General features: G+C 37.4%; 1 protein-coding gene across 6 annotated transcripts in view; it reads right to left on the minus strand.

The window, feature by feature from the left end:
• Positions 1-6,296: 6,296 nt before the first annotated feature.
• MCTP1 (multiple C2 and transmembrane domain containing 1) overlaps positions 6,297-19,021 on the minus strand; it is a 346,039-nt gene continuing 333,314 nt past the window's right edge. For 5 of the 6 annotated variants that reach the window (XM_055312900.1, XM_055312902.1, XM_055312898.1 and 2 more), the window contains 2 exons: positions 9,411-9,508; positions 6,297-8,448 (listed from right to left, as the gene is read on the minus strand). In XM_055312900.1, the coding sequence (XP_055168875.1) occupies positions 8,377-8,448; positions 9,411-9,508 (170 nt within the window). In that variant the 3' untranslated portion in view covers positions 6,297-8,376. The remainder of the gene's footprint in view (positions 8,449-9,410; positions 9,509-19,021) is intronic. The other variant, XM_055312901.1, reaches the window with a different exon arrangement.

Raw genomic sequence — 19,021 nt, forward strand, 5'->3', positions numbered from 1 at the left:
ATGTAACATTACCCTTAACACAGACCAAAAATATAAAAGTTCTTTATTCAAATATTCATAATTAGCTGTCTCTAATAGAATTGAAACAAACATTTCCTCCAATTTTTTTTTTAATTATTATGGCCCCCAAATCTTTTTTGAATGGTAAATCCAGATTTGGTAAATCTAATCTCCTTCCTCTCAAAAGCATCTGAATTGGAGTAAATGAACATTTATGCATAATGGGTGTTAAACATTAATAGAGAATGGCTAACTGCTCTTTGGAACATAGGATTTAGTTCTAGAGAAGAAAGGTAGTTTTTTAAAATTTTGCTTAGCAATTCCAGCAAGTAAATTGCACTGAACATAAAATCTGGAATCCAGCTTTGAATTTACACCTATTATACTATCATTTATCTTACTAGTAGATGAACTAAAATTTCCAAGGATTCTCCATTTTTCTGTCCTCAAAATGAAATAAATAGTCATGTTGAAAAAAATCATTAATCTTAAAGTGGTGACAGATAAAAAGAACTTAGTTTGTTGTCAGGACTTCTCAACTTAAAGGTTAGGTCAGCAATGGTTTATGTCATGACACTGATAAATTTTTCTAATGACCAGAATGGTTTGATTTATAATAGTTTTTTTGTTTTTGTTTTAACAAATATGTATCCTTGGTATCTGACCTCATCCTAAAGATGCATTTCTGTTTTGCATTGTTTCCTTTTTTACTACATAGAGATGAAATTACAGAGCAGTAAGTAATACTCGGTAAAATTAAAATAAGGAATTTAAAGAGCTCTTCGTGAAAGCTTGCAAGCAGAATTGTAAAGATTAAAACTGGGCAAATGGTTGAGAGGGGAAATGGTTACGAGTCATTCTGGTTTAAAGAATCTAGAGGGTAATTAATAGATTGAAAAATTAATAAAGGTATAAAATCAGACAATAGGGATATAGGCAGATTTCCTAATCTGAGGAATAAACTAATCTGTCTTTGAAAATTTTAGGGACGCCTGGGTGGCTCAGCAGTTGAGCATCTACATTTGGCCCAGGACATGATCCTGGGCTCCTGGGATCGAGTCCGGCATCAGACTCCCCACATGGAGCCTGCTTCTCCCTCTGCCTGTGTCTCTGCCTCTCTCCCTCTTTCTCTCTTTGTCTCTCTCTCTTTCTCGGTGTCTCTCATGAGTAAATAAATGAAATCTTAATTTTATTTTATCTTAATTATATTTTATCTTAATTTTCTTAAATGAAGAAAAATTTTAAAGAATGTTCAGTAAACCAAAGGGTTGAGATAATTGTTTTAGGGAAGGTTGTTTTAGTTGAAACTCAGTCAAAAATAAAGGAGAAATATGCCAGTTTTACTGGTATTAGCAGAAATATAGACTATGGGACAAGTAATATTCAGCCCTTTCCTCGAGGTTAGGCAAATCTACTTTCTTTCCCTGTGACTTAATTCCCTTACTTCTCCTCTCAAACTACATTTAAGTTCAAAGTCATGTTATTGAAGGAAATGGGCTCAGAGAGAGTTTGAGAGCCATTTAGAAAAGTTGTCAGACTGGTTTTCTCAAAGCCATTTTTCTTGACTGATTCTAGTTCTTTTTAAAAAATAAGATGTCCTTAAAAATTTAGGTAAAATTACATAAGGGGAAAGATTATAAGCAAATATGTTGCTAATAGTGGTTATATTTATGATAGAATTTTGAATATTTTCTGTACTTCTCCAAGTTTATCTGTAACATGATTTATATTTAAAATGCCAATAACTCATTTATTTTTGAAGATTTTTTAAAGTAATGACCTTAATGTAAATGAGAATGAAGTCTTGAAATTTTTCTAAAGCTCTTATTTTTTAAATATAAAGTACATTTTTTAAAAAATGCCATTTCTCTTCAGGGAACAATATAATTAAACATAGCACCATCTAACGCGGATCTCAAAAAAATATATACCCGCACTATATGCCCATCCTTTGAGAGTGCATCTGGCTCATCATTTTACTGGCAGGCTTCATCAGTCTTTTTTTTTTTTTTTTTTTTTTTCCATCAGTCTTTTTTTTAAGTGGCTTCCAGGTAGTGTGTCACCCTGTTGGTTGACATCATTAATCTAATCTAGGAAGATTCTTAAATTCCTAAAAATTAAACTTTCTCATGTAATTACCATGTGGAGTCATGAGAACATAGCGTTACTATTGGCCTTTTCTGATTTTAGAAGTATTCTTTAAGAAAAAAAAAAAAAACCTTGAAGAATCTGGTGGGTTGTTTGGGGTTTTTTGTTGTGTTTTTTGTTTTGTTTTGTTTTTCCAGATTTAACACCAAAAAAGCAGAGATGCTCAAATTGAATGAAGGCTACATTTATCTATTATTTGAAGGGAGGTTATACTGTGTCACTGAGAATTTTTTCTTGTATCATCACAGACCTGGAAAAAATTCACTTTTTACTATCAGTTTTATTATTTACAACAATAATGCAGATACTGGCAACCAGCTCTTCACTGAGAGAATTCTGATTGAAAGTGCCTTGTCAATGTTCTCCACAGCATATTATTTTGCACCTCTTGTGTGAAAGCGAGGAAAATGGTTTCTTGTAACGTACTGTTTTAAGTAGTAAAATTCAAAATAGACTATTTTAATTATTTTATTATTTTATATCAACTCATCGGATACCTGTAATGTAACCTACCGTGCACTGGGGAATACCACATTAATGTGTTTTGGGTGGGGACCTGCTTGTCAGAGTTGTCACAGTCACGGGGGATCGTGGGTTCTGTGTATTAACATCATAGAGCGAGCGACAAGAATGGTATGTACCTACTGTCCCACCCCACAAGAGTTAGTGTGCCTGACTTTGGTTATCAAATGCTAGATGTTTTGTGATAACAGCCCCCCCCCAAAAAAAGTTTTTCTGTTTTATCTAAAAATGCATTTTTTAAATTTTTTTTAATGTTCAGCAACTTCAAACTAATAAAATGGACCACCACATTAATCTATTTTAAAGCCACTTCTTCATACATACAAAGTATTTGACTTTTCCCAGTGGGTTCCCTTGTGCTTCAAAGACCCTGTTGTAGTTTGCTGGTTCTCTGTATTAACAGAATTTGCTGTGTAAGAGTTCCAGATCTAAGGTAAGGGGTCAGAATACCATTGTGTAAGATTGGGTCAGAATTTGGGGTAGTTATCTCCCATGTTATACAACAAAGTCAACAAAAACACAAACGTTTATCCCTCTCTGTATAATAGAAAATAGACACTTAAGTCTTGGTGAAAATTTTTAAGAGTTTATTAATTCTCGACAGCAATAAACTGTTTTCCATGACTTCAGTATTGTAGGTTACACACAGATTTGGCTTGTAATTGTCATAATCACTGCTGTACAATGGGAAGAATGTTTTGAGGGAATGATTTAGAGTATAGTTGTAAGGTTTCCAGTTCCCTGGATGGCTTTATTAAAAGATTTCTGAACTTGGGACAAATGATGGTTATTTCCTTCCTCTCAGCTCCCTTACGTAGTCCAGCTGTCTCTGTAATTACTCTTGACTGTTGTCTCAGGTGGGTCTCCTGTAATCAAGAGGCACTGAAGAGTGGTTGGGGCTGGGTCTGCATCTTTCTGTGTGCAGTGTTTCCCCTAAACTTGTTACTATTTGAATTCTAGCAAAATAAAATGTTGCCTCAAGTTGCCTTATGCCATTGCTAAGATTCTCTTTGACAGGAAGTGGAACTGAGCCTATAGTACCATCTTGCCATGGCAGCAACAAGCCAGATCCCAGGATCTCTGATATATTCTTCCTGAGAAAATAAGAGGTGATTTGCAGATTCCTTCTTTGACTCGGGTTGGTCACCCCTTTTCTCTTGAAGGAACACTGAAAAATCTGCAGCAGGGGAGAATTAGGCTGCATTTTTACTTTTGCTACAAACTGAGAAAACTTTGGCATAGCTACTCACCTATTTCTGTTCTTAATACAAATAAAGCTTTCAGCTTAATATAGTAATGCTATTAATTGCAAAAAGCAGAACAGCAGTGCCGTTACTTTTTTTTTTTTAATGAAGTTGTATAATTGTTCAGTCACGTGGAGATACAGTCATCATACAAATAAAAAACGTGTCTGCAAAAATACAGCTTATGCATTTGAGGGACCACTTTGTTATTAATTTAAAATGTGAAGAAAGGACTATCTCATAAAATTGAAACTCATTTGAGACCATTTATGTGTTTAATTGTTGCAATTTTTTTGGTTCTCGGCACAAATGCCCTTGGGAAAGTGTGTATATAATCATTAACTTCCAGCAAACACTGGTGTTAGTTCCTGCAGCATGTGACCACTTTGGACATTTAATGTTTGGGGGGGGGGGGTTGCACAGTATTCTTACATAATAAGACATTTTCTTTGGTGTTTCTTAAAATCTCAAAGACTCAGCTGATACAGCTTTTACAATGTGACTGCCACTGTACAAATGTAGAAACTGAGGCATTAGAGCTAATATCTTCACTACACAAAAGAAGGTCTTATGTTTTTTTCTCTCAGTGAGTTACACCACTCATCCCAGGAAAGAGAAGTATAATTGAAAGGAATGACACTATTCTAAGTATTCATTACATTTTTTTTTAAGATTTTATTATTTATCATGGTGGGTGCGTAGAGACACAAGCAGGCTCCATGCAGGGAACCCAACATGGGACTCAATCCCAGGTCTCCAGGATCAGGCCCTGGGCCGAAGGTGGCACTAAACCACTGAGCCACCCCGGCTGCCCGTATTCATTTCATTTTTTATGTGGTTTTAATTCATACTTGACTGAACAATTAGAAAAGCCTGATTCTAGATACTCTAATCAAACAAATGAATTGGCATCTATACACATACACATACTAACACTTGACATTTAAAGCCCCAGAATTTAAATAAGCATTACTTTAATAATACCTGAAACTTCTGTAAGTAGTGTAATGGTGGATCTCTTTACTTGTATTTCTGGAACATCAACTGCCTAATATGCATTTTTTATTTGTTTTTAATGCTGAGACCCAAACTCAGAAATAGATATTGGGGTACATTTAACAAGTGTATAAACTAAGGGCTCTGAGTATAACTAGTTAAAATTAAAAAAAAAAAAAAAAAGATTGTATTTGTTCATGAGAGACCCAGAGAAAGGTAGAGACACAAGCAGAGGGAGAAGCAGGCTCCATGCAGGGAGCCCAACATGGGACTCGACCCTGGGTCTCCAGGATTATACCCTGGGCTGAAGGCGGCACTAAACCCCTGAGCCCCTCAAGCTGCCCTGAGTATGACTAGTTAATACAAAATTAGATCATTGACAGCATTATAGACATTTGGATATTAAGATCAAAATGGAAAAATAAGTTGCCTATTCCTTGGATAAGAGACAGATTACAGAATTTTCTTCACTTTTAAATATAGAATAAAATTCTATAAAAGATACTTTCAGAAACCTATTAATTAAATTTTATTTTTAGTCTCCTTTAGCTCCAGATTTGATTTGCATATACTGTCACTGGTTGTTGGATCATTGCCTCTGACAGGGCAAGTCATAAAATAGTAATAGGTATTCAATAAATGTATCACAAAGGAAAGTCATTTTTTTAAAAAATCGTTCAATATGGGCTCCTGGCTGGTTCATTTGGTGGAGCATGAGACTCGTGATCTCAGGGTTGTGAGTTCAAGCCCCACTTTGGGTATGGAGATTACGTAAAATCCTGGAAAAAAAAATATTCAGATTATCCTAGTATATAGTATGGTTCAAATATAATCTGGAATCCCTATAGCATCTGTCAGTTTGAATCTGTGGAACAGTACCAAAATGAGCAAGTATTCTTGCTCTAAGTGAAAAAAAAAAGTTTAACATACATTTCTTAGGAATTACCACAATTAATAGCAATAATAGTACTTTGCCATGTGAATGACCTTTAGTGAATTTACTCACCAAAAAACACTGAGGAATATATTTAATAGTTGACAAGATTACTGGATTTAGCAGTCTCACCCCTATTGGGAGTGACATTTGAAATACATGGAAACCTCAAAACTAAATCAAGTTAAACAGCTTTCAAAAGGCAAAACTGTACCTATGTGAGAGGGGGAAAGAAATAGTTAAAATTTTATTAGACACAGTTTTTCAGTCTGTGAATGTGGTGGTCTTGAAAGCAAGGAAGATGCCTCTGAATATCATTTCATGCCTCAAGATAGTTCTTACTCTTATGTCAACTTCATTGCATGCTCACTCCTTCAAAGGTGGGTAGTGAGTTTCATACAACGGTCAAGGTTTTAGGGAAGGCCTTATTTGCCCAAACCAAACTAAGTTTCATTTATAAGAATATGCAAACAATCCTCCAGCACTCACAACCAACCACCAAAAAGAGAGAGAGAGAAGCAAAGAAAAAGGAGTACTGAGTATACTTAGAAAAGATTTTTTTTTAATTTAATGCAGTGAATGTATAGTCAACATTACCACTGAACTTAACATCTGAAAGTTGGTAGAATGAAACAAAAATTAGGCATCTGTTAATGGTTACTATGCACTAGGTACATCTGAAATTGTACAATATCAGGCTTGTAGACATTTGAGTAGACACTGTCAGCACGGAACATAAATCTCACACAAGGTATAATCAAAAGGTATTTCAAACAAATTATCCCATCAATAAACTTTCTGTGGCAACATCAGCTTTATGGAGTATTATGTCCAAGCAACAAACAGTGATGGTATGCGGATATAAGCATGTCATTATAAACATGGTGAGCTAAATAGAGCATATTGAGGTCAAAGCCTTTCTGTAGAAAGGGAATTTAATTGACATTCTCTTTCAAGCATAGTGTATAAACAGATCAAAATAGTTCTATAATAAGAAATAGTATTTAACAACGTCGCTTTAAAATAAAAATACTTTAAAAATTAGCTTCGATGAGATTAAATTTATCCTTAAAGAATCTTCCTTTAGAGTGAAATATATATTTCTGGCTTCTGGTTTTTCTGTGTTTTTCCATCATAACCCTCCCCCCCTTCACCCTATCCCACTCTATTAATAAAGTAGTGCAAAACATTGTCTACAGCATTTTCAGCCAAGCTTAATCCCCTACCCAGTCAGGGAAGTAAAACATTCTCACCAAATTATTTCTCTCTCCAGAGGTATACTCCCGTGATTTATCAGGGAGTTAGGTACAAAAACTATCATAAGTCTTGGGAATGCAATTTTTAAGTATAGATTCTATGGTAAGTAGTGAAACAGTTTTTTAAAGGCAAACTCCCCCTTCCCCATAAGCAGTTGTGGTTTGTTTTTTGTTTTTTTGTTTTTTACAAAATAGGTTTCATGCATTCGTATTATCAAGAATGATTAGCTTTTTTAGAAATGAATGTAATGAAACAACTGGCATATCACTTAGCACACTAGCATTCTTTACATTAAAATTCACACTAATAACAAAAATCATACTCTGCATTAAAGCATTTCAGTAATTTAATGAGAAAGCAGATACTTTCTGTGTATGTGAGAATACTTTTGAGTATTAAATATTTTTAGATGCACAGAGACACCAAAAGCAATACGGATTTAGTTTGCTACTATTTTTGATAACTGAACTGGGTGACTAACTTGCTAACTAGGTACAAATTAAAGTAGTGGTAGGTATAAAAATTCAAATAGGCAATCATGTATAAACCTGGCAGTATTTATGTGTAGTCCTGTAGAGATTTTGAGGTTTCAGATGGAATGATAAAAGGTTTGGAAGTTTTCTTTGTAGAGTGTGGAAGAATTATCTTGACGGAGTGACTGTGCCTTTGCTCATTAGTGTAAAATAAGCCGAGTCATAGCTCAATAATTTGCACAGGAATGAAAGTCAGGATCTGAAGTCAGAATCTATGTTAAATTGAAATGCATCTGTTCCATAAGTCAGATTTTGGGATTTCCCCCCTTCCCTTTTGAAATGTATAAAACATAGAAAACTGTAATGGATTACTTTTCAGATAAAAAATAGTCACATTAAAAAAAAACTTTAAAAATCAAATTGACATTTACATTTTATGTAGATTTAATCAGAGCACAGCTGAGCATTTAATGTAATACTCTGGTTCTTCCACTTGTAATTAGAGAAGTGTATATCTCCCAACGTTACCATTCTTGTATTTGTTGTTTCAGTGTGTTATATTATTATCCACAGCCAACAAGGCTTTCACACAGCAACAGCTAACCCTTTATCAAATGGAGTCTGTACAATGGAAGTATATTTTCAAAGACATATGCCTTTGTACACTATTTACAAATTCTCTCGATCATGATAAAAAGGCAAAATAAATAAAAAGCAGGAAGAAAGGAAATGCTGCTGAGGCTGAAGGCTTTTTCTTTTATCTTCCCAAACAGATGCTGGTCTCCTCAGTGCTGGGAGCTGGCTAGCCAAGATTGTTTTTCTTCCTTTTACACGGGCTATGGGAAGGATCTGGTTTCAGTTCTTGGTATTGCACCTGTTTAAACAGAGTTCAGAGAAAGACTGGTCAGGTGGTCACTTTCTGGCAAAGGCAGGCAAAGCAGAGGAATGAGAGACTGCTTGGAGGCAGGGGTGGGAAGAGTGCTCACCCTGGAAGCTCTAGGAGAGCTGCAGCTGGGATGCAGAAAACAATAGAATGATAGAGCAAGAATCAGGAGGGAAATCCTGCCAGAAATTACGTGAGAGCGGTGATGTGAACTTTGGTAATAGGCGCCTCTTCACTGTCAATAACAGGACTTTAAAGCAAAAACCATCTTTCTCTTAATTTTGAAAGGCTGGATAATGGTTCCTTGCAATTTACTGTTTAATTTAGGCTTAATCTCTCTCCAGGCCACTCTCCTGTCAGATGCTAAATCAAAAACTCAACTGAAACAAAGGAAGAAAGGTATTGCCGGAACATAGCTTCCAGATTTTGATAAAAATGTTTTTCATTTATTCTGAAAATAATTGATAATTAATGGGCATTAGCCTCCAAGGATTTTAAAGGATGGAGGTGTGCCCCAGTCTTGAAAAAGCAGTTACTCCCCACCCCACCTCACCCACCAAGGTCTCCAAAATGTACATTTTTAACACTTAATTCCTCCAAATTATGCAAAGAAGTGTTTTTCCAATGTTCTCTGGCAGATTTTGCTTTCATCATCTATATTCCTGTTTCCTCCCTTCAGGTAATGGGGACTTCCCTTCACAAACTCTAAGTGAACCTTCTTTGGAGGAAAATTGCTCCTACAAGCCCTGGTAGGTTCTTGATGCAAACCTCTCTCATTCAACATTACCCATTCTCTATAAAGTTCTTCTTGCATAACACCCCGAGTGGGCTAAACTGCCAAGGGCCTTTTTAACTTTAAGTGGTTCTTCTAAAACCTTTGAAATTAAACGGATGAAAAGCAAAAACCCAATGCCATTCTACATTAAATAGCAGGCATAGTGAAACATACATACCACTTGTACATCTGAAGGGACTCTGGAAAGGAAGTCAAGTAGTTCATTGTTATCAATTGCATACGGACTCCGAAGCTTTTTTGTGAATTTATTGATGCCTGAAAAAGTGACAGGTTAAACATGAGTGAAATCTCCAAATGTAGGAATCAGAGAAATCACATACTTTTCCATATGCTGCAGTGATTTGAAGATCTAGATTAAGCTGCTCTTCAGAAAGGGAGACAGAACATAAAGACTCCTAACTCTGGGAAAAGAACTAGGGGTGGTGGAAGGGGAGGAGGGCGGGGGGTGGGGGTGAGTGGGTGACGGGCACTGAGGGGGACACTTGATGGGATGAGCACTGGGTGTTATTCTATATGTTGGTAAATTGAACACCAATAAAAAATTAATTTATTAAAAAAAGCTGCTCTTCAGTCTTGACTGAACCAATACACCCTATTTTCTCCTCCCATCTTCCCTTCCTCCCTCCCTTCTTCCAGTTTTCTTTCTTTCTCTCCTCTCCTTTCGCCTTCCTAGCTCCATCCCAACTCAATGGCTGCTCTGGTTTTCTCTTTTATTTTAGTGGCTTCTTCCCAGCAGGAAAGGCTTTTTATTTGGGAAACAAAAGGCATCTGGCAAGAATGCGCAGTGCTGTATCTTGCTTTGCCACTCAGTGTCACATTACTTAGAAGCCTTGCTTTAGTGTTCCATCTATGGTGAAACTTTGCAAGGCAAAAGAAGTCTGATTTACTGGTTTTCCCTTTTTTCAAAAGATAAACCTTAACTGGTTTTTGTTTTGTTTTAATGGGAAGAGGTGTTAATGTTATACGAACTAAATGTTTCGAAAGTTGTCCTTTTTGCTTTTTCTCAGAATGATCTGAAATGAGAGAGTTTACCACTGGCTTTAAAAGATTAGATAGATAGATAGATAGATAGATAGATAGATAGATAGATAGATAAATAAATAAATAATAGCTAGCTAGCTTTAAAGATGATGAAGCAAGAGGACCCTAAACTCTCTTCCTACATATCTGGTGCTGAGAGAAGACTCACTTTGAAGCAGGTAGGAGAGGCCTGGACATAATTTCTTGATGAACCTTACCCTCAGTGTGGCAACCTGCTGTCAGGAAGGAACTTAAAAGCTGTAGTAGTTTCTTCTTGAGGAGTGAAAGGTTTGAACCCCACATCAGGCACCCCCCAGCTTTTAACACACGCACCTATGAGATGATGACCCTCCAAAACATCTACCTTTGAAAACCAATGGGGCTCACTTCTACTACAAGACCAACAAGGCTATAGTGATCTGAGGAAATAGCCCTTTAAGGGCTGGCATGCTTGGAGTCACCTCAGGGCCCCACGTGGAAGCAGGTAATTGAGAGGTGCCTGGACTTTGGGAGAGGCTCGTTTACTTGTGTTGGAGCATCAGTCCAAGGGGTAGGCATCTGAGGAGACACACATTCAAAGGACGGCTGTGGTGCTCTCTGGAGCCAGAGACTGGAGGTCCCATCTTTGCACTTTCCCTCTGCCTTGCTCCAGCTTTTGGATGCTATCTCCACACACTCCCTTTGCCTCACTCCACAGAGTGTCAGTATCTCCACTATGGAAGCTTTTACACATGTCTGGTGCCCCAGTTTTACGTCTGGTTTTACATCTAGGGGGTGGCTCAATATGGCAATGTAGGAAGTTCTTGAACTCCCCTCCTCCCATGAACATACCAAATCTACAGCTACATATGGAACAGTTTCCTCTGAGAAAGACATGAAAACTAGCTGAGCAACTTCTTCACATTGGGTAAAGGAGAAAAACGCCAAATGGAAGTGGGGAGGAGAAGCTGAGACAAAATCTCATTGTAAACCCTAGCCCAGCAAGGCAACCAACAATCATGACATAACTCACAAACATGGAGCTTCTCTCTGAGGAGCAACGGGTTGTACCCTATATCAGGCACCCCAGTTTTTAAGTCCTGTACCTGAGAGATGAGCCCCCAACACATCTGGCTTTGAAAACCATGAGATATAAGGAACTGTAGTGAACTGAGAAATGGCTCAAAAGGCTCCTGTGCAGATTCACTTGCCCCAGGGTGCAGCATAGAGGCAGCCTTTAGAAAAGCACCCAGACATTAAGCAAATAAATCTCTTTCACATAACTTTAAAACTTCAGCTGGAGGGTCAGGGGCCTGCTGGGATACTTTCTTACTGGTGGGTGACATGTTCGTATCCTGTTTGCCTTGTAGAGCTGATGGGTGCCATTTTTACCCACCTGCCCCTGACTGGGAGTCATCATCCTCACATTCACTCTCTGCCATGCTTCAGAGCACCAACATTTCCTGGAGAGGAGTTTTTACATACATCTGGTGCCTTGGTTTATGTGGCTGCCAGTAAGGGGAACACCTCTTGATTGTTGGGCTCAGTAGGCCAGTGCTGCTTCCATTACTGAATTATACGGGATGCTAACAATCAGAGAGACCATTCTTGGCAGACCACCGTCCCCAGTACACTGTATCAGACAGCAGACTGAAAGAGACCCCCAGTCTTTCTGAGAAGAAACCTATTTATTTATAGAGGAGCTTTGGGCTGCTGTGCAACCCTCTGCTGGCCCACTTCTGAGAGTTTATGGAGTTCTCATGGAACAGAGTCCAAAGGATGCACTCTACACTCTCTGCCTCACTATACCTTATACGTTGCATCTCCCAGGAAGGAGCTTCTATTCTTGTTTGACACCCTTGACTTTTGTAGCAGGACACTGTATCACCTGACTGTGATGGCCCATGGGGCTCATGCTCACAGATCCCACAAAAGAAAACAGAGTTCTCAAACAGCTACCACCCTGAGGACATAGCTAGAGGCAACAGACTCAGATGTTCAGTCTTGGTCACAGACAAAGCTTATCATCATAGTTGCTGCCTGAGGGGTGGGCTTCTAATTAAACATATAAGGGCTGACTGTAAACTCCAGAAACCTTGGAGAGTAGACATTGTGCCATGCTTCAGAGCAGCAGTATCTCTCAGAGGGGAGGTTTTATGTATATCTGGTGCCCTGGTTTTTACAGCTGCCACTGAGGGAATACCCTTTGATCTCCCAGCACTGGTAGGCAATGAGGCTTGTATTTCTGGGTCCCACAGGACTGTAACCATTAGAGAGGCAGGCTACCACCCCCCAAGGCAGTGCACAGACCTCCAGCTAAAATACATCCATAGTCTATCAGTGAAAGAGACCTATTTGATTGTCCTTGAGCTTCAGGCCTGCACAGCATACTTCAAGTTGGAAATATATCTAGAGGCTTAGAAAAGTGCTCTGAGGACATGTACGCTGCAGGAAGCCATCTTTGTGTTATTGCTACAGTACACTGGCATCTCCTTGAAAGGAATTTACTTACATACTCATCTGGAGCCCTAATTTTAGCTACTGTCTCCCAGAGTCTAGTGACCAGTGGGGCTTACACTTGTAGTCCTATAGGACTATATATATTTGCATTCTTTAGGAGCTGCTGTCTATGGGTTTGGTTTTATCCAGCCTAAACCTAGGTACTGACTGGTCTTGACACACCATCAACTATTGGGAGCTATTAAAATAGGTTATTCAGACAACCACACAGGTTAGACAACCAAGAGCTAAGGCAGGGTTGAACAATAACGTTCACCTCCTAAGCAAAGCCAGGTCTTCAAAAATGGGAGAAGGGTTATTTCATCTAATGCATAGAAACCAACACAGACTTGAGGCAAATGAAGAAACAGAGGAATGTGTTCCAGAAGGAAGAAAAAGAAAATCTCTGGAAAAAACCTTAATGAAACAGGTAACTAATTTACCTGGTAAAGAGTTCAAAGTGTGGTCATATTGATGCTTACCAAACTCAGAAGAACAGACCACAGTGAGAGCTTCAACAGAGAGATGGAAAATATAAGGAAGTATCAAATAAAAGTCACAGAGCTGAAGAATCTAGTCATTGAACTGAAAAATGTTAGAAGGGTTCAACAGCAGACTAGATGAAACAGGACTATTGAACTCAAAGATCTGGCAGTGGAATTCAACCAAGCAGAACAGCAGAAAGGAAAAAAAAAAAATGAAACTAAAGACTACTTAAGGGACATGGGGCAAAACTAACCATACTAACATTCACATTATAGGGGTCCCAGAAAGAGGTGAAAAAGGGGACTGAAAACCTTCCTAACCTGTGGAAGGAAATACATGCAAAGCCAGGAAGACCAGAAAGTTCCAAAAAAGGAGGTAAAAAGAACCACACCAAGACACATTATAGTTAAAAAACCAAAAGGGAAAGATGACCAAAAAAAAAAAAAAAAAAATCTTAAAAATAGCAAAACAACCAGGTAAGTACAAGGGAACCCCCATAATGCCATAAGCACATTTTTCAACAAAAACTGCAAGCCAGAAAGAGTGGCACAAAAGTTAAAGGAGTTCATCACCATGAAACTGGCCTTACAAGAAACGTTAAAGGAAGGGACTACATTAAGCTGAAAAAGGGAGGATGCTAATTATAATTAGTTAAGAAAACATTATAGATCTCATTGGTAATGGTAAATATATAGTAAGGGTAGTAGATTAATCACCTATAAAGTTAGCATGAAGGTTAAAAGACAAACGTTACAAAAATGTAACTATAATAATTAGTTAAGGAATATACAAAATTAAATGTAACATCAGAAACAGAACATGTGGGTGGAGAGTTAAAATATAGAGCTTAAGAATGCATCCAACCTTCCACTGTTGCCAACAGAATAGACTGTTGTAAGTTGTAATATGTAAGCCTCATGATAACTATAAGGCAAAAACCTAAAACTAGATACACAAAAGATAATAAAGCAATCAAAGCATACTACCAAGGAAAGCCATCAAATCACAAAGGAAGACAGCAAAAGAAAAAAAAGAACAGAGGGACTACAAGACAGAAAACAACACAATGCCAATAGGTACATACCTATGCAGTAATTAACTGCAAATGAGATAAATTCTCCAGTCAAAACATATCAAATGGCTGAATGGATAAAAAGCAAGACCCATTTATATGTATGCTGCCTAGAAGAGATGCACTTCAGATATAAAGACACAGACTGTGAAAGTGAAGGAATGGAAAAAACATATTCCATGCAAATGAAAACCAAAAGAAAGCTGGGGTAGCTATGCTTACATCAGACAAAACATTTTAAAACAATAATAAGAGACTACGAAGGATATTACATAATGAAAAAGGGGTTAACCCAACAAGAGGATATAACATTTTAAAATATTTATACAGCCAACATAGGAGCTCCTGAACTTATAAAGCAAATATTGACAGATATAAAAGAAGAGATAGCAATATAGTATTAGAGTACTTTTTTTTTTGAAAATCTTTTTTTTTTTTTAAGATTTTATTTATTCATGAGAGACACAGAGAAAAAGAGAGAGAGGCAGAGACACAGGCAGAGGGAGAAGCAGGCTCCATGCAGGGAGCCCGATGGGGAACTCGATCCCAGGTCTCCAGGATCACACCCTGGGCCGAAGGCAGGTGCTAAACTGCTGAGCCACCAGGGAATCCCCACTAGAGTACTTTAATATCTCACATCAACACCTAGATCATCCAGGCAGAAAACCAATAAGGAAACATCAGCCTTAAATGACATGTTTGACCACATGAACCTAACAGACATCAATAAAACATCCCATCCAAAAGCAGAAGAATACACATTCTTCCCAAGTGCACATGGAACATTCTCCAGGACAGCTCATGTGTTAAGCCACAAAACAGGTCTTAATAAAGAAGACTGAAATCATATCATGCATCTTTTTCAATCACCATGGTATGAATACAGAAATCAATTATATGGGGAGGTGGGCAGGGGGATCGGGTGACTAGGTGCCAGGCACTGAGGGGGGTACTTGACGGGATGAGCATTGGATGTTATACTATATGTTGGCAAATCAAACTCCAATAAAAAAGTATACAAAAATCAATTACAAGAAGAAAATTGGAAAATTCACTAGTATGGGGAGATCAAATAACATGCTACTGAACCAATGAATCAATGAAGAAATAAAAGAATGCTTGAGGAAAATGAAAACAGAAATACAATATACCAAAATGTATGTGGATACAACCAAAGCAATTCTATGAGGGAAGTTCATAGCAATAAATGCCTACCTCAATAAAAAAAGAAAAATATCAACCTAACTTTTTACCTCACAGACCAACAAACAAAACCCAAAGTTATAGAAGGAAGCTGGTTCTCTGAAAAAATGAGTAAAATGGCAAGCTAGACTTGCCAAGAAAAAAAAAAAAAAGAAGAACCATATAAAATCAGAACTGAAAGAGGCTATGTTAAACCTGAAACCACAGAAGTATAAAGGATCATAAGACTACACACTAGATACATATAATCTTCTAAGACTGAATCATGAAGAAACAAAATTTCTATTCAGACTGATTACTGGGAAGGCAGCTGAATCAGTAATCAAAAACCTTCCCACAAACAGGACCAGTTTCACTGTTGAATTCTACCATTCAAAGAATAGAATATTTCTTACTTAATCTTCCAAAAACTAGAAGAGAACCCACACACACACACAAAAAGAAAATACAGCCCAATATTCCTGATGAACAGAGATGGAAAAAAATCAACAAAATATTAGCAATCTGCATTGGACAATTAAAAGTCTTTTTTTTAATTTTTATTTATTTATGATAGTCACAGAGAGAGAGAGAGAGGCAGAGACACAGGCAGAGGGAGAAGCAGGCTCCATGCACCGGAAGCCCGATGTGGGATTCGATCCCGGGTCTCCAGGATCGCGCCCTGGGCCAAAGGCAGGCGCCAAACCGCTGCGCCACCCAGGGATCCCTAAAAGTCTTATTTACCACAATTAATTTGGATTTATTCCAGGGATACAAGGATAGTACAACATCTGCAAACCAATCAGTGTCATACGCTATGTTAAGAAAATGAAGGATAAAAATCAGATGATCATCTCAATAGATGCAGAACAGCATTTAACAAAATTCAACATCCACTGATGATAAAAACTTTCCACAAAGTGGATACAGAGGAAACGTACATCAATATAACAAAGGCCATATATGACAATCCATAGCTAACATAGTGATGAAAAACTAAAAGCTTTTTCCCCTAAGTTCAGAAACAAGATAAAGCCCACTTTCAACACTTTTATTCAACAGACTAGTGGGAGTCCTAGCCAGAGTAATCAGCCAAGAAAAAGAAATAAAAATACCCAAATTGCAAAGAAAAACTCAGTATGTGCAAATGACATCATGATGTATATAGAAGACTAAAGATTCCACCAAAAAACAAAACAAAAACAAAACCTAATAAGTGAATTCAATGAAGCTGCAGGATTATGGGGAAGATATAATGGAAAGGATATGACCTACGGTTGACTTGGTTGCTGAACTCACAATTAAAGGTTCCTCACCCACTTTGGTTTTTGAAATGTACATTCTACATTTCAATGAAATGTACTCACAGTGGGAACTGCTCCAAAGACGTAGCCTTGATAAAGTAAGGTGTTACTGAGACCATGTGGACTGTATATGAGACTGAGCCCAGCTAATTCCTCTATGTAAAATTTTAAGATTAGTGAGCAATGGTGGAGATTTACTTGCCTGTGGCCACTCCAGAGAAGCCTCATAAGTCAGTTCCCTTGTATATAAAATATACCACCTACCACTCTGAGATGGTCTGCCTCTTTCTGCAGTCTATGCATTCTGTGTATGGGAACCAACTTGCAAACCCAGGATACAAAAATCAGTTAAAAATCTGTTGTGTTTCTATACACTAACAAAGAACTATCAGAAAGAGAAATTAAGAATAATCCCATTCACAGTTGTATCAAAAAGAATAAAATACCCATGAATAAATTTAATGAACTGAAAGACTTGTATACTGAAAACTATAAGACAATAATGAAAGAAATTGAAGACCACATACATAAATGGAAAGATAGTCCATGTTCATGGATTGGAAGAACAGTGTTAAAATGTTGAGACTACCCAAAAGTAATGTACAGATTCAATGCAATCCTTATCAAAATTTCAATGGCATTTTTCACAGAAGTAGAACAAACCTAAAATTGGTATGGAACCACAAAAGACCCCAAATAGCCAAAGCAATCTTGAGAAACAACGACAAAGCTGGAGGCATCATGCTCTCTGATTACAAAGCCATAGTAGTCAAAACAGTATGATATTGGCATAAAAACAGACAAATGGATCAATGGAACAGAATAGAAAGTGCAGAAATAAAACCACACATATGTGATCAAGAAATTTATGACAGACCAGGCAAGAATACACGGTGGAGGAAGGACAGTCTCATAAATGGTGTTAGAAAACTGGACAACCACATGCAAAAGGATGAAACCAGACTACTATCTTATGTGCAAAAATTAACTCAAAATGGGTTAGAGATTTGTATTTAAGACTGGAAGCCATGAAACTCCGAGAAGAAAATAAAAGCAGTAAACTCCTTGACATCAGTCTTGGAAACATTTCAGATTTGACCCCAAGAAGCAAAATCAACAAAAGTAAAAATAAATCAGACTATATCCTACTAAAAAGCTTCTGCACAGCAAAGGAAACTACCAATAAAACGAAAAGGCAACCTATCGCATGGGAGAAGACATTTGCAAATCTCAACTCTGCTATGGGGCTAATAGCCAAAACATATCAAGAACTAATACAACTCAGTAGCAAAAACAAAAACACAATCCAATTAAAAAAATAGGCAAAGGAGAGGATCTAAATTGACATTTTTCCAAGTAAGACCTACAGATAGCCAACTAGTATGTGAAAAGATGCTCAATATCACTATCAGGGAAATGCAATTCAAAAACACCTTGAGATATCACCTCACAACTGTTAGAATGGCTATTACCAAAAAGACAAGGAATAACAAGTGTTGGCAGGCACTTCTCCACAAGTGTGGAGAAACAGAAACCCTCATTCACTGTTGGTGGAAGTGTAAACTGCTGCGCCACGGAATACAGTATGTATAGTCCTGAAAGAAAGAAAAGTGGTACTGCCCTACATTCCTGCAATTCCACTTCTGGACATTTATCCAAAGAAAACAAAAACACTAACTCAAGAAGATAAATACACCCTCCTGGCACATGTTCACTGCAGCCCTGTTTATATAATAGCCAAGACACGGAAACAACCTAAGTGTCCACTGACAGATGAATGGATAAAGGAAATATTGTCTATGTATATAGAGTGGACTATTAACCATAAAAATTAAGGATATTTTGCCATTTGCAACAATGGAGGTGGGCCTTGAAAGCATTATGCTAAGTGAAATGAGTCAAATAAATAAATAAGCCAAGCTCATAGATCCAGACTTCGCATTTTGTGTATGTTTAGTTACCCGAGGCAGCAAGTGGGAGGATGGGTGAAATGGGTGAAGGGGTACAAATTTTCAGTTACTAAATAAGTGACAGGGATGTAATTTATAGCATGAGGACTACAGTTAACAATACTGTATTGCATATCTGAAAGTTGCTAAGACAGTAGATCTTAAAAGTTCTCACCATGGGGGAAGAAAATGTTTCCGTTTCTACATCTCTGGCTTTGAGATTTTCAGGAAGCAATTTTCCTTTTAAATTACACAAAATTTAAATTTAATGCTTGCA

The sequence above is a fragment of the Nyctereutes procyonoides genome, unplaced genomic scaffold, assembly GCF_905146905.1.
Source record: "Nyctereutes procyonoides isolate TBG_1078 unplaced genomic scaffold, NYPRO_anot_genome, whole genome shotgun sequence".
NCBI lineage: Eukaryota > Metazoa > Chordata > Mammalia > Carnivora > Canidae > Nyctereutes > Nyctereutes procyonoides.